This window comes from Colletotrichum lupini, chromosome 4, assembly GCF_023278565.1.
Source record: "Colletotrichum lupini chromosome 4, complete sequence".
Classification (NCBI taxonomy): Eukaryota; Fungi; Ascomycota; class Sordariomycetes; order Glomerellales; family Glomerellaceae; genus Colletotrichum; species Colletotrichum lupini.
The window spans coordinates 1,532,194-1,554,430 of record NC_064677.1 but is presented as its reverse complement, the minus strand read 5'-3'; the positions used below and the strand labels follow the sequence as shown (position 1 = coordinate 1,554,430).

At 45.6% G+C, this 22,237-nt stretch overlaps 7 protein-coding genes and 1 non-coding gene across 8 annotated transcripts; 3 read left to right on the top strand and 5 right to left on the bottom strand.

The window, feature by feature from the left end:
* Positions 1 to 1,894: 1,894 nt before the first annotated feature.
* CLUP02_07596 (uncharacterized protein) lies at positions 1,895 to 2,131 on the top strand (the record flags this gene model as incomplete). The annotated part of the gene is made up of 1 exon (XM_049286590.1): positions 1,895 to 2,131. A coding segment is annotated over one exon (237 nt), but the record flags the coding sequence as incomplete, so codon positions are not given.
* A 4,299-nt stretch (positions 2,132 to 6,430) lies between these two features.
* On the top strand, positions 6,431 to 11,127 carry CLUP02_07595 (glycosyl hydrolase family 18; the record flags this gene model as incomplete). Its single annotated transcript, XM_049286589.1, has 15 exons — positions 6,431 to 6,692; positions 6,756 to 6,859; positions 6,918 to 7,370; positions 7,442 to 7,588; positions 7,657 to 7,748; positions 7,800 to 8,483; positions 8,534 to 8,604; positions 8,660 to 9,030; positions 9,137 to 9,326; positions 9,385 to 9,474; positions 9,543 to 10,042; positions 10,099 to 10,249; positions 10,312 to 10,556; positions 10,622 to 10,717; positions 10,789 to 11,127. Coding segments are annotated over 15 exons (3,795 nt in total), but the record flags the coding sequence as incomplete, so codon positions are not given.
* Positions 11,128 to 11,404: 277 nt separating this feature from the next.
* On the bottom strand, positions 11,405 to 13,277 carry CLUP02_07594 (SCP-like extracellular protein; the record flags this gene model as incomplete). The annotated part of the gene is made up of 4 exons (XM_049286588.1): positions 11,405 to 11,638; positions 11,696 to 12,111; positions 12,194 to 12,340; positions 12,728 to 13,277. The coding sequence occupies 4 exons, from the start codon at positions 13,275 to 13,277 to the stop codon at positions 11,405 to 11,407; spliced, it is 1,347 nt and encodes a 448-aa protein (XP_049143731.1).
* A 688-nt stretch (positions 13,278 to 13,965) lies between these two features.
* On the bottom strand, positions 13,966 to 14,175 carry CLUP02_07593 (uncharacterized protein; the record flags this gene model as incomplete). The annotated part of the gene is made up of 1 exon (XM_049286587.1): positions 13,966 to 14,175. The coding sequence occupies one exon, from the start codon at positions 14,173 to 14,175 to the stop codon at positions 13,966 to 13,968; it is 210 nt and encodes a 69-aa protein (XP_049143730.1).
* Positions 14,176 to 14,388: 213 nt separating this feature from the next.
* Positions 14,389 to 15,867, bottom strand: CLUP02_07592 (FAD binding domain-containing protein; the record flags this gene model as incomplete). The annotated part of the gene is made up of 2 exons (XM_049286586.1): positions 14,389 to 15,451; positions 15,572 to 15,867. The coding sequence occupies 2 exons, from the start codon at positions 15,865 to 15,867 to the stop codon at positions 14,389 to 14,391; spliced, it is 1,359 nt and encodes a 452-aa protein (XP_049143729.1).
* Positions 15,868 to 18,269: 2,402 nt separating this feature from the next.
* CLUP02_07591 (uncharacterized protein) lies at positions 18,270 to 19,205 on the top strand (the record flags this gene model as incomplete). The annotated part of the gene is made up of 1 exon (XM_049286585.1): positions 18,270 to 19,205. One exon carries the CDS (start codon positions 18,270 to 18,272, stop codon positions 19,203 to 19,205), a length of 936 nt encoding a protein of 311 aa, XP_049143728.1.
* A 294-nt stretch (positions 19,206 to 19,499) lies between these two features.
* CLUP02_07590 (acetyltransferase) lies at positions 19,500 to 20,174 on the bottom strand (the record flags this gene model as incomplete). The annotated part of the gene is made up of 1 exon (XM_049286584.1): positions 19,500 to 20,174. One exon carries the CDS (start codon positions 20,172 to 20,174, stop codon positions 19,500 to 19,502), a length of 675 nt encoding a protein of 224 aa, XP_049143727.1.
* A 413-nt stretch (positions 20,175 to 20,587) lies between these two features.
* Positions 20,588 to 20,679, bottom strand: CLUP02_tRNA113. The gene has a single exon. It is a non-coding gene; the product is annotated as a tRNA-Ser (tRNA).
* Between the last annotated feature and the right edge of the window lie 1,558 nt (positions 20,680 to 22,237).

Genomic DNA, 22,237 nt, shown 5'->3' with positions numbered 1-22,237 from the left:
TGCGAGCGTAAGCCTAAGAATTATAAAAGTAATTAATAAATTCTTTTATAGGCGAGGGGTATTATTAGCGTAATTATAATCGTAAGAGCTATATAAAATACTAATAGCGATAATTATAAAAGAGGAATTCGTACTATAGAACTAAGCATAGGTCGATAGAGCGTATAATTACTTTAATAAATTTAAAAAAAAGGGTAAACGACCCAGATTTCCTCCCTATAATTACTAACGGAAATCTATTATTATAAAAAGATATACCGAAGTAAAATATAGTACTAAAAGTACGATACTTAATAATTCTACCTATTTCGATTTATAACTTATTACTACTACTAACGTAAAATTCAGCGCCGATTAGCTAATAAAAAAAGAGGTAGATAACCCGAAGTTATTAATAATATATAGTAACATAAAGATCGTATATAAAAACCGAAAATCTAATAGTAAATACGAAGTAATTTATAGACTTTAAGAAAATCTTTTTAAAAAAGAAATTATATTCTAAGGGGAAGTATAAGGTCTTATAAAAAACCCTAACGATATTTTATAATTACTATAAAAAAGTTAAAATTAAAGAATACTAGTACTATTCGGTAATTAATATCGTACTCATAAGCAAAGCCTCTAATTATTATTATAAAGCGGTGTATAATCTTAATTAAAACGACTTTTTTAATATAATTAATATAATCTAAAGCCGCTTTGAGACTTACGATAAGAACCTAGAGCTCCTATTTAAGCTACGAGTAATTTTTTTTATATTTATAGCTAGGATAATAGAGGGTAAATTATAAGTAGAGATCTTTAAAAAGCTTATCGATTAAATTAATAAGCTAGTAAAAACCTAGCTAAATAAGGGGATAAATAAACGGAGAATTGGATATTTCTATATTATAATCTAGCGTATACTAGAGGTAAAAATAACCCTATACTAGGTACCTAAAAACTATAAAACGTTTTATTTAAAGCTAAGATCTAGCTTTAATATTAAAATAAGAATGCCGCACTAAACCTATTTCTAAGCGTACGACGGCCCTTACTAATAATATTAAGTTAATTAAACGTATAATAAGAAAAGAAAAGAGGCTAAATATAGTAATTACTAATAAGGAGGCCTAGATTCGTTAAATAAGTAGAGATTTAACTTACGGGTAGGGTAATAGAAAAAGTAATACTATATTTATAAAAAAGAAAATATTAGTTAAGTAACTATTCTAAAAAAGAGCGTACTAAATCGTACGAATAGTATAAAAAGTTAAGGGTAGTAGATAATAAAACTAGCCCTCGTTAGTTTAACTAATTCCTTATTATATATAAGGGAAGATCCGGGGGCACGGAACTTAGTAATAGTAATTAAGATAATAGTTTAAAGTATATACCCCCTATAAAAGATTTAGAAAATAAGGAAGATCTTACCCCCTATATTAACGAATTAGATTATAACGAAATTGATAATATTAACTACTCTTTTTTTACCCCGTTAGCTTTTAGAAAATATATAAGGCTAAATAAATAAAGGGTAGTAAAAGCTCTTAATAAGTAAGCTTTTATTTACGGATAGTAAGGGAAGGTCTTTTAGATAATAAATACGGAGGCGGCTAAAAGGGCGAATTTAATAGGGCCAAAGCCTATTCTCTTAATAATTAAAAAAAAGACGCTATCTCTTTTAATATTTAAAAAAAAGGAATATGGTACTAAGTATATCTAGGGGTAGCTAGAGGGGTCCTTTTTATATTACTTAAATCCCTCGAATACTAAGCTCGTATAGGTATTTTATATAAATAAAAGGTACGGCTTAAATAATTTCTATAGGATTATCCTAAATACTAGGGTATCGTAATAGTTAATTAGAAAAAAAGGGTAATTCTAAGCGCTATAGAAGATCGTATTAGTAACGCTTAATACGTCGACGGCGGGTATTATAAGGATTAGTTTTAGCCTAAGTAAAGAAATCGTCGCCCTAAGTATAATAGAAGTAGAGACGTACTTCGGAATAATAACTTTCTATATTTTACCTATTAATACCCCATTTCTCTTATATTTAAAAAACATAGATCGACTAGGTATTATATTTAATAACATAAGGAATAGAATTTTTAGTAATAAGCACTTCGAAATAGTCGAACGATAATAGGGGTATACGTTTATAAAGCTTACTAACGATACGAAGTCGATTAATTACCTAACGGAAAATAAGCTTAAAAAACTATATTAGAGATTCGGGTACCCGTTAGTTACGAGGCTATATAACCTCTTAAAATAATTAAGTAATAATAATATCGAAATAAGGGCGCTAGAGTAATTAATAAAAGTATGTTACTAATACTAAATAAATGCATAGAGCCTACGCAAATTTAAGTTTAAATTGCGTAATAAGCTTAACTTTAACTAAGAAATCGTTATTAATATCTTCTATTTAAATAGTCGGCTAGTATTATATATAATCGACGTAGCTATATCTTTTTAAGTAAGGTAATTCCTCTAGGATTTATAAATAAAAATAGTATAAGTAGCCCTACGAAAAAGCTAAATTAATATATACTAAGGACTGCTAAACGGTATTAAAACCGACGCTAATACTAGCTTTAAGTTAGTAGAATTTAGGGATAATACGACGGCCTATGGTATATAGCTAAAAGTCGTACTTATTAAAGCGCACTATAGTATTAAAAAGGTAGAGAGGGTATACTAATAATTAAAAAGGGCGTTTAGAATTATTAAAAAGGAAAATCCGGATTTTACTAACGACGAATACCTCTAGATAGTACTTAAATACTATAACGATATTATAAGGCCTAACGGACTTATATTAATACTATTAGTATTTAGAGTATATTTAAGAACGACCTTAGCCTCGTTATTATTACTAAGTATAAGCTAACGAGCCCGAGTAATTAAAAAAGTAATACGGGTACTACGCGAAGTAAGTATAAAAAGGTAAGTTAACGAGGTAATTATTATGCGTAATAAGCCCGATATAGGGGAAAATCTAAATATATTACTAAATTCGGATATATAAATATAGTGCGAAATCACCTAATAATAGGCTAGGCTATATAAGTTAATTTCCGTTAATAAGCGCTTTTATATAGTTACGAGAGATCGTAACTAGCTACTTAAAGTATTAATTACGGTAGTTAGACCGTATTATATAGATCCTAACGAGGTAATTTCTAACTTATAAAAAGAAGAAGAGCTAGGGGAAACTATATAACCCGTAGTAGAGGTATAGGAAATTATCCTTAATAAAATCGTTATAGTAATATTAATAAACGACGAGGAAGAGGAAATTACTAAACGGGTACTAATACTACTAGCGAGACGTCGTAAAAAACCACGACGGTAAGCCTTAACGTAGTAATTTATTACTAGCGACGAGGTAATTAATACCTTTTATATAGTAAAAAAGAAAGCCGATTTCGAACTAGTAGTTAAACTACGTAAAGAAGGCGTAATTATAATTATTAAAAAGCCGTATAAGGGATTAAATCTTATTAAAATAGATACTCTTTACGATCGAGGGGTCTATTGATTTATCCTATACGACTTAGAAAAATATATAAACCTTCGTATATTTAAATTATAAATAGTTTATAAAATTAAAAGGAAAGGAATACCCTAGCTATATAAGAAGTTTAAATACGTAATTTAGGGGTACGGCGATGTTAAAAAGGCAACGCTACTTATATAATCGCTTATTATATAGCGCTATAGCTAACGATTAATAATAATACTAATAATATCGCTATAGAAGAAGGGATATAAGACTTAGAGCCGTAATATTACCTAAGCCTATACTTAATTAGCCATAGGGCTTATAAGGAAAATCCTAGCTTATTTACTAAAGGAAATAGCTAGTAAGTACTTAGAAAGTACGATTATTAAAGTACTTAAGCTACTATATAAGCTCATAGAATCGGGTACTTATTAATAAGCTACTTATTACGATTTTTATATTAATTAACTATTAATAGTTACCTCTATATACGACCCGTACTTATTAGTTACGGAGTATAAAGGCGACTAATTTAGGATTATTAGAATATAAACCGATAATATATTAGGCTTATTTAATATTAATTTTATAAAAAAGAAGGATAAGGAGCTTTAAAAAGCGGGCTTTATAGCAAAGCTAAAAGAGGTCTTTATAATAAATACCCTCTTAGTATTTAATAGTAGGATTTTTATAATTAAAAGGGAAACCGTCGTTTTTTAGTAAAAGGGGTAGGGCGAGAAGATTAACTTCGTTAATCTAAATATAACTAATATTAAAAAGTAGTATAAGGCTAAGCTCGCGCGAGGGGTATATATTATAAGTATTTATTAGCCTAAGGTAATATTTAACTATATTAAAATAGCGTAAGCTATAGATCTAACTAAACGGGACGTCGAGGTATTTAATAAGTAGCTTAAGTAGTAATAAACGAATCTCGATCGAGGTCTCGTCTATTACTTAATCGACTTTATAATTAGTAAGCTTTACGTCTTTATTAATAGGTTATTTACGAATAATAATAACCTTATTTCGTAATTAGGGTATATTATTATCCTAGCTAACGAGAGTATAGGTAAGAGCGAATTTATTATATATAGTAATATAATTTACTACTCGTTAATTAAAAGTAAGTGGGTAACGAGAAGTATATTAATATTAGAGGTCTATGGTATAGTTAATAGCATTAACCTCTCTTACGCGATTTTAATAATACTAAGGAAGATTATTAATTAAATTAGCTTTTTACTTATTTTAATAGTTATTTATATTAATTCCTATTTATTATATAAATACCTTATTAAATTAGGAATAATAAAGGAAAAGAGGCTTGTAATCGATATTATAGCCCTTAGGTAATTATACGAAAAGCGCAAGATACTCGAGATCCGTTAAATTAATAATAAAAATAACCTCGCAGACGCTTTTATAAAAATAATACTAAATAAGGGATTAGAGTAATTCGTAAGTAATAAAAAAGTTATTATATAAATAGAGGGATAGGTTATATAAAAAGAGTAAAGAAAAGGGGGAAAAGGAGACGACTTAGTAAACGGGCCCGAGGTTAAATTATACCTCTAACCGTAGCGGCTAAATTAATAAAAGAAAAAGAAAGTTAGTATTAAATTAGAAATTTAATTTAACTGCGGTATACGGCTAACTACGTAGGGGCTAATTAGGGGCCCTATTTATAATTATCGTAGCTAGCCTAACCTACGGTTAGAACCTCCTTTTTACACCTATTACGTAGATATTTATATAGTTTAATTGATCTCTTCGTTAACTACGGTTCGAACCAACTACCCTATAATAGGGATACTAACAGTTGGCTATGCTTAATAGGAAGCCCAGACGTCCACTCTCTATACCTATCTCTAGTCCTAATGAGTTCATTCTTCCGATTGACCACATTCCTGTGTAAATGAAGAAGTTTAGAATACCATAATTTCCTGCAGGTCCTGATGGGCAATCAGCACTAATGCAAGGGCTTCCGGAGTCCTCTCCGATGGAAAATGGTGGGTCGTGGCAAATATGTCCTCGCAGCGGCCGCTAGGCAGCCATTTTGAGAGAGAAATATCTTATACGGAGTGCTGGATTCCGGAAAGAGGCGGAGACACACCGTCAAGGATACAACCATCGACAGTCATCAGGCGACGAAATGCCAAATCGAACGCGCATGCATGGGTTGCATCGCACTTGACCCGGTCTGCAAGGTACAGCCGGCAATCTCTCCTCTTTGAGGTCGGTCGGTCCGCTCCGGGATAGCCAAGCCGGCTCGCGAGGAAACAAGCTTATGTCTCGACTGAAGAAAGAATTCCTCTCACAAATCATCGACCTTGGCGAGTTGATGAGCATGGGGCATATCACGGTTGACGGATTGCCATCCTGGATAATGGGGCGCGCTATTCAGGGTCCTGAACCCTGATTTCTTCGGACTTTCACTTGCTCCCGTGATTGTTCGTACATTCTGACCAGTAATATACTTAATGAGCTGACCCTTCATTGCCGTTGGATCTCCTGTGATGCAAGTATCAAAGAGGGTGGACACGCTTCGTTCAGGCACCCGCATACTCAAGCAAGATTATAGACTTTCCTGGCTCGCCATAGGTACTGCTTGAAGGAAGCACCGCGTGATTGTGGACTATGCCTGATGCACCTCGTCTTCCAGTTTCGATCAAAGTCCGTCAGCCAATCTCCGAAGATTGAGTTCGAGTCACGCAACACCGCGAGAATGAGCAGAGGAAGCTATTCGCAGTGGCGAAAACGGTGATGTCGCCCGTTCCGATGCACTCCCACTCTTCCGCGGGCCCCTGAAGACTGCATATGAAGTTATCGAGTCTATCTCGGACTATCAAGGGTATGACATCTGATGGACCAAGGGGCCGAGTATCGTATGGGTGTGGTGCCCTCGACCGCTGAAATATTACACTGGCCTACTTCCTGTTGAGAGTGTACTTCTTCGCTTTTGCGCTCTGTCTTTCCAAGTTCTATACTCAACTAATCAGGTCTCGACCGTCTCGATCGAGCAGATTGGGCATGATGATGTCTTCGAGGAGTTTCTTCTCTCTAATTCTTCTAATCTTCCTTTCATGCCTGCTCGCAAGTACCAACGCTCAGGAGGGTACCGAGTGTAGCGCATCTCTACCATGCAAGGTCGGATGTTGCAGTAAATTCGGCTTCTGTGGTTTCGGAGCTGATTGTAAGCACAGACCCAACGTGTCTGCTTCTTCACCGGATTACTGAGTACTGATACACAGTTCAGACTGCAGCAAATCCGTCTGCACTAACAACTGCGATCGCAAAGCAGAATGCGACCCTGGTGGCTTTGGCAAAGACTACGTCAACAAGACAACATGCCCGCTGAACGTGAGTGTAGTCTTTTTGATACCAAACAGTTATCCACTGACCACGTGCTTTATCAAAGGTTTGCTGCTCAAAACACGGTTTCTGCGGAACCACTGAAGAGTTCTGCGGTAACAAGAAGGTCAGCAGGCCTAGCTGTACCGTCGACAAGAGTAGCAAGTTCAAGCGTGTCGTGGGATACTATGAGACATGGTCTGCCTCGCGATCTTGCAACCGCTTCTACCCAGAGCAAATTCCTCGTGGCGTTTATTCTCACATCAACATTGCCTTTGCCAGCATCAATCCCACGACTTTTGAGATTGTGCCTGCCAAGAAGGAAGACCTCGAGATGTACAAGCGAGTCTCTGCTCTCAAAGCCAAGGACCCCAATCTCAAAGTTCTGATTGCTGTTGGCGGTTGGACATTCAATGACCCAGGTCCAACTGCGACGACTTTCTCGGATATTGCGAGGTCTGCTAGTGCCCAGAAGAAGTTCTTCGATTCCACGATCAAGATGTTGGAAACCTATGACTTGGTAAGTGAAAACACTGTGCCAATATGGCGCATACAACAGAGCATTTCATTAACATCGATGCTACTTTGCAGGATGGCATTGATCTTGATTGGGAATATCCCGAGGCCGACGATCGAAGCGGACGACCTGAGGACTTTGCCAACTTTCCGAAATTCATGAAAAGTCTGAAAGCAGCTTTGAAGAAATACGAAGTTAGCACACTCTTCCGGCCTCTTATTGTGAGCTGACCTTGAGCCCTCTCCACTTTGCCAACGATGTCTAACCATCTTCCTCAGGGTATCTCCAGCATTTTGATCTCAAGGCTCTCTCCCCGCACGTGGACTTCTTCAACATGATGACCTATGACTTCCATGGTGTATGGGATAAGCCGAACGAGTTGTGAGTGTCTTCTCCAAAGGCGCCATTTGTCATCGGACTATGATTGCGCAGTACAATGGCTAATGTCGGCTGGAACAGTGTTGGACCATACTTGAACAGCCATACGAACCTGACTGAGATCAAGGGGGGTCTTGATCTCCTCTGGCGCAATGGTGTAGACAAGGACAAAGTCACGCTAGGCCTCGCCTTCTATGGACGCGGTTTCATCGCTAGCAGTTTTTCCTGCATGTCTCCCGGGTGTACATACGAGTCGGGAACGTACGCTCAAGCCTGCAGCGCCGAAGTTGGCGTCGCCCTAAACTCAGAGATTGAACAGCTCGTTTCTGAGCAGGGGGCCAAGGCAACACTGAACAAAGATGCTGCCGTTAAGATTGTCACCTGGGGCGGCAACAACTGGCTCACCTTCGACGATGAGGAGACTCTTCGTCTCAAAGCGGACTACGCTCGCAGTCTATGCCTCGGCGGTGTCATGGTTTGGGCCATCTCACACGACACCAGAGCAGGAAAATACTCGATGGCTCTGTCTCGCGTCGCTCCTAGACTATTCACTTCTGAGATGGCTACGGAAGAAGACGACGGTTATGTCACCGATGTTGAGGAGCACAAACAATGTCGATGGACCAATTGCGAAGAAAATTGCCCTTCAGACTGGACTCGTATGATGCGAAGTGGCCCAGGTGCAGGGAAGAACGAGTACATGGTCAATGGGGCAGGCTGCGGTGGCCGTGGAGAACAGTGAGTTGCTGAATTTGCATTGAAGCGTTCGGACTGACATTGCTTGATAGTAAGTTATGCTGTCCTCCCGGCAACAAGCCAACTTGCGGGTGGTATAAACACAACAATGGCGACTGCGATAGTAAGTATGCTACTTTCCCTGTTGACGGTTAAGTTATCTGACGCTCGTCTCTTAGGTGGTAAATCCTGCCCCAGCGGCTATAAGGAAATCGGCAGCAACAACGAGTACTGCCACACCCAGGGTGGAGGCTTCTCGCCAATCAGGAGTTATCAAGCAGCTTGTTGCTCAGTGGAAACTGACAACATGAAGCTATATTCTCAATGTGACTGGAGTGCAAAGATTGCTTCGAGCACCTGGCCAAGTTGCGAAAAGGCTACCTGCGGTTCCGACGTCATCGCGTTCTCCGGTGACGGTAGTGGTGATGCAATGTGCTGGGGAGCCTGGTACAAGGGAGGTATGGAAGATTCAAAGAAGAATAAGTACTGCTGCGATCAACCTGAAGAAGACAAAAAGTGGAAGGACTGTGAATGGCAAGGCATGACAGATGTAAGTCACCCAGTCCGGCTTTGGAGGCCAAGCGTTGGGTGATGGTGTATCATTCTCCGAGTGACGGGAGCTTTGACTAATCACACCGAGCTAATTATTGAAACAGTGGACAGATGAAGACACAGGCTTGAAGTTCTGCGACCCGTCATGCTCTGGTGGCCTTACCATGGTTGCCATGGAGCACACGGGATGCTCAGGCGGTGGTGCTAGGGCAAGGTGTTGTAAGCCTGGTTGGACGACCTCAACCACTCGGTATGAAAACAGCGAGGACGAATACTTTGAGAGTCACATCAAGTGTGAGTGATTTTGAAGCGACCAGGAAATTAGCTGCTGATCCACGTTGCTTTCCACCAGTGTTCATGTCGAATCCTGTCTGTTCAAGTAACATCTTTTTCGGAAACCCGCTCAAGGCTCGAGATGAGCAATCTGCCTCCTATTCGAATGGTCTGTTGAGCATATAAACCTGTCCACGTAGCGCGATGTATGTTACTAACACTACCTCTGCTCTCCAGGCACGCTTGTTAGCCGTCAGATTTGGGGTATTGGCGATATCCAGAGTTTCGCGACAGAGCAGTACATGGAGAAGATGGTTTCGGAGCTCTTCATGGGAACACCGCGAGAGTCGACAAAAGGCATCTGGAACAACACAATGCTCTCGTACTCTGAGTTCAATAGTCTGTCCTACGCCAATCTTCACGACTACCAGCAGGCTCAAGGGTACGACTACTATCTCCAATTGGGCACCCAATGGCCCCGATACGTCGTATGCAACTTAGGAAGCATCAATGCTGCCATCAAAGGAGGTGATGGTGATGGCGATGGTACCTGCACCATTACCTGTGCCTGCACTAGAGATGATTGCTGCGCTGAGGACGACGATACTTGCATCAACTGGAGCAAGGACGGCGAGACGACAGCTCTGCAGAAGAGAGGCGAAAAGAAGCCTTATCCTTGGATTGCTGTCGACCCTTTTACACGCGCCCAAGCGAGTTTGCCTTGGAACGCACCATCCGTATGTTGAAGTCCTGGGCCCCATGATGTTTTTGGCCATACTAAAATTCGGAACAGTATCCCTCCCCTGGCGACTTGAACGTGAACACAGAGAGAACACATTTTGCCGATGCTTGGACATACGACCCAAATTGTGCCAACTTTGATCCAATCGTCATCGATCTCCTTCCCAATGGGCCCACGGGTCCGATGATCAAGGGATACGAGAGTAAGTTGTGTTTCTGTACATTTCGACTACACGAGCTGACTTCGGCCTCGCTTGCTTTGCAGACGATCACCCCTTTGAACGCAAGATGACATCCATTTGGGGAGATGATGCGCTTTTTGGGCGACTTGCTGCCGATGTCGGTGAATCTAGATATGCTGTACCTTTTGACTTCTTCACTGTGTCGCTACAGCAGACCAACGCGGCAGGTCAAACGATTCAGAACATGTTGATGAATACGCTGGGCAGTAAGACGAATCGTGGGGTGATGACCTTGATGATCAAAGACGCGAATTTGCTTAAGGAGAAGGTGAGACTGACTGTTCACATACTCCCACGTTCTAGCCGGAATAATGACTGATGGTCGATTTATAGTTATGGACACTCAGAGACGACCTCGTTTCCCCCACGAAGATGGAGAATCTTGTGTATGGAAATTGTCCGAAAGACGCGCTGGACCAGATCAAAAAGGTGAGGTTTCCATCAAATCAATAAAGGTCATCTGCATGGACCGTGGGTACTAATGACCATGTTTGACGCAGGTCCTTTCCGTCTACCGATACCATTTGCGTCCAGGATTTCACGACAAGCTCAAAAAGGTCGTCAATGATTTCCGCGACCTGCTCCGGATTGCAGAGCAGCATTACGCGAGTACTCACGGCGGTGCCAGCCCGAACGCAGTAAACCATTTTGATGAATGGTTCAAAACTACACTTGAGAAGATGAGGGACGTCACTCAGGAAGTCGGCAACCAATGGCTCCCCGAGTTGGCTCGCAACCCTGCTGTTACTGGCAACGCTGTTGACAATTCCATACGCCAGAACTTGGTGAATGCCTTCAACAGCCTTCCAGATATTGATACCACGGGATTCTTTCCTTGAACCTGCAGTAGAGTGGCTTGCATGCTCCAGAGCTGCTTTCATACACGACAAAAATTACTCCCGCATTCAATCTATCATCCAGGAAGAAAGGTGGCTCATATTCAGCGGAAACATACGCAGGACCGGGTTGTAACAACTTAAGAATATCTTCATTCGAATGATGTAAAAATGTATTTCCTATACCCGTTGTAAAGCTTTAAAGGGCGCCTGGGCGTGCTATTCATTGACGTGGTGGAATAAACTTTCGTCGAGTTGCCATTCAGCTTCACTAGGCCTGCTACCGCTGAGTATACCACTTCTCCCCTGACCCTTCGGGTATATCGACGCGTTCGAAGGTCCAATTCTCGCTGGAGGATCTTTCAACCTTCTCGAACCATGCATCCGCTAGGTCATGCGGGCTAAGCCTCATCCAGCCGTCGTAGTTATCTTCATCTTCAGTGCCGCTGAACCGTCGCACTGCTAGCGAGTCGACGAGCCAAACGTGGACACCGGCCCAGATATGGTTGCGGGCCTAATAGTTTGTCAGCCCAGCGGATATTGACAAAAATATTGAACAGATACGACTTACCCTTCTCTCTGCGCGAGGCACGAGTTCTGTCGACGGCAGGTCGTCGGGAAGGGCAGCGAGAGATCGCACGGAGGCCTCGTCGATAACGAGAAAGTCGCAGAATCTTGGGCTTTCTCCTAGGCCGGAACTGATGTCACCAATTGCACCGCGACGCCACTCCTCAAATACCTGCGTGAGTGTCTGGACGGTCTCTTGGCTTGCGATGGAAAGGTCAGGAACCTTGAGCTTCTCAGATTCCTTGTCCTCGACGACCTCGAGAATGAACCGGCGTGCAAGTTCCTCGTTGACCTCACCGTCGGGCTTGTTCATCACGAGACGGTTAGCGTGGATGAAGTACTGAGTAACCCATCGATTGAGTTTGTCCATCGCGATCGGCCAGAGAGTGTTGGACTCTTCTGAGTATGCAGTGCGCAGGACTGTCCCAATAAGTCAGCCGCCAGCGTCATCGATAATCGAAAAGGTTAGGATGGGTGGGCATGAAAAGTCGTGAGCACTTACCCGTATAACCCCAGGATCCCGCAGCGTATGTGATGCCTGACTGTTCGCACCTGAACATGGAGGTGAAAAGCTCCTCCACCCTTACCATGGCTTGGCCATCCTTGTCGCGATTCTCCCTTCCTCCGCGAAACTTGTAAAACCTCGGATCTGGGGAAGGGAAAGTCTGTCGAATTGACATTATGATAAGTCGACCCTCGATGAGTGACAACAAACTTCCTTCCAATGGGCTTTGTGCGATCTCAAAGGCGTTGATGTGAATGAGGCGCCGTAACGGGTATTATGAGATGGGCACGAGATGTGTGTAAAATGTTCGGGAGTGGTTCGAATGAATGAGTTTAGCTTAAGCCTGGAATATGCAATTGAAGGGGTAGAACCGGAACCCTTGTTCTTAATGTCAGATTGCCATCAGGAAAGGGTCTCTCATTCACCTAAATAAGCGCCGGCGATGAATGCCTCTTCAAGACAAAATCCATGCAGTCACACTCCCAGCCAAAGCTAACAGATATGGAGTGATACTGGAGCTCATTCGCGCACCTAACGACTCTTGACTTTGCACCTCCTCTGTGAATTGACCCACGACGTTGCCCCTCGGCCAGTATTCGCACACAAGATACCACTGGCCGTCGCCACATAACTTGCGGCCGCATCCGACATCCGTCGTGTCCTTCCATACAAGCTGTGTAAAATGACCCGTTTCCTCGTCAAATTCGCCCTTCTTGAAATTGTAGTCGTCGCGCTCTTCGCCCCACGCCTCGACGCTCGCCGTTGTGTTGGGGTATCCCTTGGCCAGGTTCTCGCCGTAGGGACCGCCCGAGTGTTCAAAGTCGCAGCTGTCGCCCGACATGTCGTCAAGGTAGTCGGTGGCGAAGTCGGCAAGCGTTTCATTCCACGCTACGGAGGACGCATTGTGCTCGCCGCGATAGAAATTGGTGCTGTTGAGGACTGCCGAGGTGAATGTGTTGTCTGATGTCCACTGTGGCTCTGCCGTTGGACTTGGGGGTGCTTCAGTGATTGTTGTCACTACTGTCTGGGCGGAGACTAGAGTGTGGAGGAGGGCGAGGGCGAGTGCTTTTGTGAGATACATTGCTCCAATTGAGTGAATCTCAGTGTGATGTTATCCGTGCTGGTAAATTCCGACTTAGGTATGCGCATCAACTATGTAAGATGTGGTGACGCTTGACTCGAGTGAAATACTTCTCACTTCCTCCAAGTCTCCGAGGTTGGCATCTCATGATGATTATAAGGGACCATCATGAGGTGTATTCGCGAAGAGACCGACCATCATGACATGGCTGGCTTATTGGACGCGGAAGCTGCAAAACCAGGTTTGCGCCCATGGCCCTGAGTTCCCAGCCAGTCATCAGGCCTCTCGGCGCGTGGGATGACGCAGTCTGGCCAACTTTGGGGGTATTCCAAGTCCACCCTGGACTGCAGGGTGCTGACAACCACCTCTGGGCAAGCCAATGATGGATGTTCTTGGGGGCCCTTGGCAACTAGAGAGCTTTCGAGCACATGCATGTTCATCCGTGCTTGGGCGACACCTGTGGCTGTGGCTCAGCCTACTGTGCTGATATTTGAGACCGAACCAACCGGTCCTCCACCCCATACTCTCAACTCTTTTCCCCGCGCTTCGTTCATATGAGAGGGAGTGACAAGATTGTTTAAATCGCGAGATTGGTTTAGAGATCTAGGTTTCTTGATGAGCTTAATTGAAGGTTTGTTTGATTCGTATCTGGTAGACAACTGAGCAGACAACCTTGAAGAATTGCAGTCTAATGGGTGGTCAGGACCTGTAGGTAAAATCTCACAGCGACTGCCTCCCGGAAACACGCCTGATATAGTGCTGCTACTGCTGGGTGTGTGATTGAGGTGCTGGTGTATGATCTAAGCAAGCCTTGCTGGACTAGGGGCGCGGGAGGTTCGAGAGTACCAGTAATTGTGACAAACACCAGACACAAAACTGACTTGATCGTCATAAGCATAAACTAAATGAGCGAATACATAGGCTAGATCTGTGATGGATTGATTTGAAGCTCGAATTGCTTACTTCTAGCCATCGGATGCAACGACTTCTAGTCCGGACACAAAGCACGGTACGATAAGCCAAGGACAAGAGAACTAATGAAGAGGGGAATCAACTGAAATGCTATCTGAACACACGCTATGCTAAACTGAATGGAATTCTCGCTACTTTCCTACACCGAACCTCCATTCTTGATGCTTTTCAATGGATGCAGCCATTTGTAAGTGCCCTCAAATGGTTCCGTGGCCGAGATGAAGTCCAATACTCCAGACTTCTGCGCGTTCGGCGACACGATGAAGGTGATGAAGAGTTGCTGGACAAAGGACCACGACATGACATACCTCGACATAATCCAGTCCCACGTCGAAGCCCACGCGTGCATCCTCGTCACACGCGCAGACTGCTCGAGATCTTGCTCCACGCGTTCCCGCCTTTCCTGCCTGTACGCCTCAAACTGGGCCTCCAGCGCCGAGAAGTCGGGCGTCTTGCTGTTGGCTCCGTTCGCAGAACCAGAGACGAACTTCTGGAGCCTGTTGCAGAGCGCCACCACGTCCTGCACGCCATTGTTGAAGCCCAGGCCAGCGTTAGGCGTGAACTTGTGCGCTGCGTCGCCTACAAGGACCACTCTTCCGTTCCAGCTCCAGTGCTCGCAGAGGCCCTCCTCCAGGCCTGCACCGCCGGCATTGAAGCGCTCCTTGTAGACATCCTTAACTTTCAGGGTGTCTGTGATGGGCCAGTCTGCAAATCTCCCAGCAAACGCATCCAGTTGTTCGTCGGTGAACGAGATGCGTTCCGTCGTGGGCTCGGGGAGCTTCTCGTACAAGAAAATCCAGCCCCTATCCTTGCCAGTAATGTACATGGCCGAGTTGTCGGTCCCAGACGTCTCATAGCTCTGGCCCGTCTCTGTTGGGCGCGGGAACGAGGCCCACATACACTGGTACAGTGTCTTGAAGGGCTTCTCAGCGTCCCACGTCTTCTCGCGGGAGGGATCTTCAGCAACGGCGAGTTTGCGCATTTGCCGGCGCGTCGCTGAGTGTACACCATCAGCACCAATGACAATGGAGCCGTCGTAGGAAGAACCGTCTTCACACGTGACGGTCACTCCCGTATCCGTGGAGACGATGGCGGCGAGCTTTTTGCCGGTGAAGTATTTTGATTTGGCAGCTTCCGGTAGACCATCGTAGAGGGCCCCGATAAGGTGAGCCCTGTGAAATGCGACGGGTTCTGCGCCGTGGCTAGAGGATGGAGAAGAATTTGTTAGCGAGCACGCGATTTGGCTTACACGGACATGTGAAGTGGGGTGGGGAATAGGGGTTTGCGAAAACACGACGAAGGAACCAAAGGAAGAAACTTACTTCGCTTTAAAAATGGCCAGTGTCTCTGCATGCTTGAATGCGTATCCGTCTACGGTAAATCCTTTGTTTTCGTACAGCTTGCCGCCAATTTCCATGAGGTTATCAAGGATGCCAAATTGATGGAAAATACGCAGGCTCGGTGCACCCAGGACGAGACTTGCGCCGAGATCGTCGACGATGTTTGTCCTGCGTTCGAGGACGACGAAGTCAATTCCCGCGTGGTGAAGCGCATGCGCGGCAGTGATACCGCTAGGTCCACCACCAACAATGATGACTCTGAAAGGCCCGCTTGACATGATGAATGAATTGTGAGTGCAATGAAGTCTTGGGTACTGCGAAGTTGACCTAGGAAACGGCCTTGGGATCGTGGCCGGTGATATATACCACAAGAGGCCCGTCTCCACCGAGACGAAGCCGGGTCTCCGCCCTCTATGATTGTCCGCCTAAGTTACCGGGCGCTGGTGCGTCCGTTGGGTGGCTGACCATCGTAACGGACCTTGTATGAGGTCCCATTTTGTTGTCGACGTAGGATCGGGTGCTAGGTTTCTTGGGGTTAAACTCTGGCCCGTTCCCGTCCCATGTCGACAAGGACTTCACTGGTTCTCAGCGTAGATGGAGTGAAGGAACGAACTGGCAGGCCCACCACCCACGTTGAATTCCGGGCAAAATCGCGCAGAGTGAATACAACTGCTGGACTATTTCGTCAGCAATTTGCCCACTTGCGGTGGTAATAAGTCCACCGATGCGCCGGCTGTCGACGCGAAGTCGGCGAATGTCCACCTCGGAGACTTACTTCACTGCAGTGATTACTTGCAAGGAAAACATGTCTTCAGAGCAGAGCTGATGGATAGTGGCACGCTACCATGCATGATTATCAAAGCCAGGACCCTTCGATGCACCGGGCAAAACCCATCTGAACCCCCGGAGATCCCACCTAGAGGCCCGTTCAAGGTCCGAAACAGGGTAAATGCTACGTCACGCTAGAAAAAGGTAATCAAAGGCAGTGGTCACAATCCGATTTGCAGTTTCGATCTGTATGGCTCATGAATCATGGGTTTAGTGACGTTGAACATGGCGGAGTTCGCAGCAACAACGGCAACTTTTTGCGAAAGTTGCGCCCACAGATCTCGGACCTTATGATCTCCGACGACCCGATAGTAAGCACATTGTACGGAGGAAGAAAAGCACCGTGCTGCCGTGCCATCCTGCTGGTGTCGGGCTCGATTTACCGGGATCAAGAGAAGATGCTTTGGGATCCGATAGGCTATGTCGTACATTCGAGATGACGAAGTCTATTATAACAGGAAGCTGGTCTTTTCTCAAAGGCTCGGGAACCGAACTCAGACTCTTTCTTGGGCGCGAAAAGGCCACCCACATGCACCATAGGGGGGTGGGTTGAAACCCATTAAAGAGTCAGCAGCATTATCGACCATATGCTTCAGGTCAATAGTAAGACGATGTGCGTCAATGAAATTGGCTATTCTCTCCAAGTTTCTTCTACTTGTGTATGTAATGGCTGAACAAGCCTGGACAAGCATGAGCGAACAACTGGTGGCTATCGCTCTAAAGGGTGCGAATTGTTACTATTTGATTTATGTGCCCAGCCTTTGCTATTCGCAAGACGTACACACTTACCCAATTGCAAGTCTAATTCTGGTAGCTTCATCACACTGATGAGGGGTATGGTAGCCTGGAACAGAAGTCTCCCAAGTCTTCTGAGTCTTCTGACGACGGGAGACTACATAGTGTACCGGAGTTGTCATCGCGGGCTGGTCCCTGAAGTACCGGCATAGCCAGTGCTATATCAAGCTCATAGAACTACAAGTGTTCAAAACGTCTCAGTATTTATTATTAACTCTGTAAACATCTCATCGAGAGAAACTGTATTCCAACTGCCACAAATCACGGCTTGCCAAGCCTGATTGATTATCGTAGGGCAAATGTCGGGACCCGGGCGTGATAGATATATAAACTACATGCATTTTGAGGTGTTGCTCAACATTTCGCAGACGAGACAGCTCAGTGAAAAATGACTTCTCATTTATGAGGAGATTTGGGGTCTAAGAAATATCATGGGCAAGTATTTTGGGGCGGAAAGGTGATGTCTAGGATCTCTACCCACGGAAAGACGGCATGAAAAATCACTCCCGGTTAGCCGATATGTCAGACTGAAGTGGATGGCGCAACTCAACCAGGTTAGCGTTCTGGGTATTGATCCTTAAATGGCGAGACCTTCCGAACAAGAGTGCACAGCATGCTATATCTAGCCATATCCTTCAACGATCATTGTCAGCCTGCTGCCTAGAGTCCGAGATCACCAACCGGGGCTTTTCCGATCTGAACCGTCATCATGTCGAGATCCTACTCATTCTTCTACACTTTTCCGTAGTACAATGACATTGCAAAATTGAAAACAGAGACATTTTCCTCCCTGTTGCTCATCCAGACCGGTCTGTTGTTCTCGTGACAGGTTCGCCACGGTGTATGCCAAGTCGAAAGTCTTAGACAACTAGGCGAGGGGTGCGGAGACCGGGGTAGATCGCCAATGCCCCAGCCCGGTCTGCCTGGCTTGGCATAAGTTGCCTTGCGTATAAGAACTGTTGATCAGAATATCCCGAATGGGAGAATTATCTAGTGTGGTTTTGACTATCAACTCCAGTCCCGTTCCAAAGTTCCACCGCAAACAACAACTAACATCATGAAGCCTCTTTCATCAATCGCGTGCCTCCTAGGTACAGCAGCTGCCGCGGTCGACATTCTGTTGCCACTTTATATCTACCCTATCAACGATCTCCAGAAGCCTTACGATGGGACCGTGGACTGGCAAGCAGCTATTGCTGCCATCGACGCTCACCCGGATTTGACATTCAACGTCATCATCAACCCCAATAGCGGCCCTCCCTTTGCTTTTGAGGATGGCATCAAGATTGACTGGGCCCAGTGGATTGGCCAAATTAACAACCGTCCCAACACTGTGACCTTGGGCTACATCTCGACCCTCGGTACAGTACAAGCCCAGCCCCAGGACATCGCCGTCGTCAAGCAAGGGGTCGACACCTACGCCGCGTGGGATACTACCAACGGTTGGGACGGCAACTCTTGGGACATTCACATGGACGGTATCTTCTTTGACGAGGTCAACACCGCTCCCGCCCAGCTTCAGTACTACACTGATATCACCAACTATGCCAAGTCCGCTACCGGTGTGGTGGTTCTCAATCCTGGTGTGGCCGTAAATCCCGCCAGCTCCTCGCTATATACCGTGGCCGATGCCATCCTGTCGCTGGAGACGTGCTACACGGCCGACCCCGATGCGCCACAGGATCGGTGTCCGAGAAACACGTACACGCCGTTTACTCCCGCGTCGTTGAGCTCGCTGCCGACGGACGCTACACAGAGAGCCAAATCTGCGGTCTTAGTACACGACTTTTATGACGATTGGCAGCCTTATCAACCTGCGCCTTTGGCGACTCTCCAGGCGGACATCAATGCTATTGTTGCGCAGGGTGTACATAGCCTGTACATCACACAGTGGGGGTACAATGAGAGCTTCACGCGGGAGCCGGCCAGTGTCGGGACCGTCTCGAACTTGCTGGCGCTGGCTCAGGGTTTGGGATCTGGCGTGCCTCTGTGAATGAGGTCTTTCCAAGCCTTGGGAACTATTGTTGGCCCATCCATCCCGTTGTTGGATTTGCGCTAGCATGAGTTTGGCCAAATGACATGTGGTGTTTCTGAAACTCACGTCGTGTAAGTCTACCATGCTTCAAGTCAGTGGTGCAATGAGAGATATCAACTCTTTTCTAGCTCTAGTCTTTCAAGTATACAGGCTGAGACTATCTCTCAAAATTCGCTCTTGCCGTATGGCTGTGTGCATGATGCGTGTCGGCTGTAATGACCCGGATTCATCAGATTCCTTTTCTCGGCTACGCTATGATGACGATGCATTGAACCTCTTTAACACCAACTCATAATCCTCTTCCGCCTTGCCTTTCCGTAGCATAAAGTCCTGTGACAAAATACCCGAGCTGGGCGTCGTAAAGTCCAGGCGATATAATGATTGAAATCCATACTTTTCGTAGATTCCCTTCGCTAGAGGCACAGCCTCCAAAAACGCCAACTTTCCTTCCTCGTCTGCCCTCTCGACGCCCCATCTCAGAAGGGGACTGGCTGCGCCTTTCCCCTGGTGCTCTGTCCGGCAAATGATAAGCTCAAGGTACCAGTGTCTGGTTTCGCCCATAATCTCAGCGTGCTTCCTGCCAATGGAGCCAAAGAAGTGGTTCGCAAACTCTGGATTTCCTTCTTTCGGCCAGACGTCCGCTGGAGGCGGCGGCTCGACGTTTGTCTCGTTGGGTCCTGCTGGGCGAACCCACTTTGCGCAAGCGATGGGTAGGTCAGGGTCCTCGTAGTCTGGATCAGTGATGATGAGCCACTGAGATCGAGGTTCGCTTATCTCTTCCGCAAAAGATTTGGCAAGGAAGTCGCAGACTTGCGTGGTTGCAGGGAAGCATGTTATGGAAACCGGGTTGTCATGGAAGGCGGAGAGGTAGATGGATGCGAGGGCCGGGCCGTCTGCTGGGATGGCGGTGCGAAGTTTGACGGGCATGTTGGGAAGGGTTGAATGGCAGTTGCTGGTTGTGAACTGCTTCTCTAGTCGGAAATCCTTGCGATTCACTGTGCAGGCGTTTTCTACTCATCAACAACCTCAATGGCTTTTAGTTGTAGAGAGAGAAAGCCAGTCTTTGTGTCTCCTCCTCTTTGACTTTACGCACAGTTGTTGAAAGGAGCGGCGCAATCAATTGCCTCTTTGAGTATCGCGCTGGCGGGTTGGATGACCGTTTCTGTGGCTATACTTTTGCTTCATAAGGAGAGCATGGGTACTTGCATAACTTTGTCTTATGTATTTCATAATCACTCCATCAATTCCCTACTCACTAAAAAGACTTAGCAAGTGCGGGGGCTACGTCCTGCCTGCAACTCTCACGCACAACCACAACAAAAGCAAAAGAGATATCTTCACGACAGAGATGAGATTTGAACTCATGCGGCCGAAGCCATATGATTGCGAGTTTAATTCGAGTCATACCCATTAACCACTCTGGCACTCTGCCCATGTCAGATGCAGGGATGAAAGAAAGCGTGGGTTAAGTTGCCTCCTGGGTGGTGTGGTGGAGGTTGCGGAGAAGTCGGCAATCCTCGGGGTGGGGTGACAACTTGGGGGTACCCAGACGTGAAACGGCATTGCCTGATGAGGACTTCCAGCACTATATATGTTGATTCGGACTGAAGTTGACGGCCCTAAGTCTTTAGTGGTGACCTACGGCTTGTGAAGCAAAAGTGTGAATTTCAAGGAAGCTCCCGACGTAACTGCCATGAGGACAACGCTCTTTCTGCTTTTGTTATGTAAGACAAGACACCGCTCTTTTGTTACTTACATGAGCCTGAAGGATAAAACCTTTGACCTGGGTTAACACAAGGGTAGATGAGGGGTTGTGCCTTGCCGGACTTCCACCCCGGCCTCTTAACTTCGGAAGGAACAGTCGGGCCCCGATTACGGGCAAGCCTGCTCCCGACAGAAATATTCTATTGCTCCATAATTGTGGTCACCATCACCTACTGTATATAAACTCAAAGAAACAGCTTTCACATTAAATACCACTCGCATGCAAGCTCTCCCAAACTAATGCAAACACAACCCGAGTAGTTCCACGCCTGCCTCAAAGGGTATGGGCTAGTGGATCGTTAGTTGCGGGAGGTTCGGAACACTAAATCCAAGCTTAAAAACGATGTACTGATCGGCTTGATCGGCCTAAAAGCCCTAAGCACGACGTCGGTATGAACCGCGCTGCGATTACTAGCATCCCACCGGGACTGATATATCCCGGAGCTGGTCCCGGTCACCTCAGAGCTATGCGTTTTAAACTGTTGTTCATCCCTTCTCTTGCGTGGGCGTATTCAATGCTTCAACGTTGCAATCTTTAGATAGGCGAGTTATAATCGAAAACTGGAGGAAAAATACCCCGGCATACCAAGCGGACGGTTACATGGCTTCTGAATGGTATCATTGCCACCTGCAGCACTCTGTCTTGGCGAGCTCACTCAGCCTATGAGACGCCGGGCGATGCGGAGTAGCAGAGATGGCCCGACGGATAGTAGAGGCATAGGCGCAACCGAACAGAAGAACTTTAGCATTGCAGCGATGAATAACCTTGGTGACGTTGACCAATAGTGCCAAGAATTTGCGACATCCTTCCGACCTGCCTATTCCATATCAAAGGACCAGGCTCATCAATTGTCCGTCTTACAACATCCATCGCCAGAGAGGGGTCCACGTTCATTACCTGAGGACCGAACTTCTAAGCGATGGTCTTATTCGAACGGTATTTTCGTCATGGATTGGCTTATGCAGATCGTGCAGAATACTGGCCGATGGGTGAGCGAGCGAAATGCAAGTATTCTGCAGCTACCTAGCCGTGAGGTTCATTTCCTGGGACTTTTGTGACATCCGAGTAACATGGCGTCGCTTGGCTTGGAAGATGGAAGGACGGACCACATTCTCGGTGCTATAAATGCTGACGACAGTCCTTCCACTTGCGGAATAAACTTCTCGCCCTGGACTGCATCTGACATTCAATCTCTGCGGCGGAAGTTTCCCCTCCAGTTGTGTTG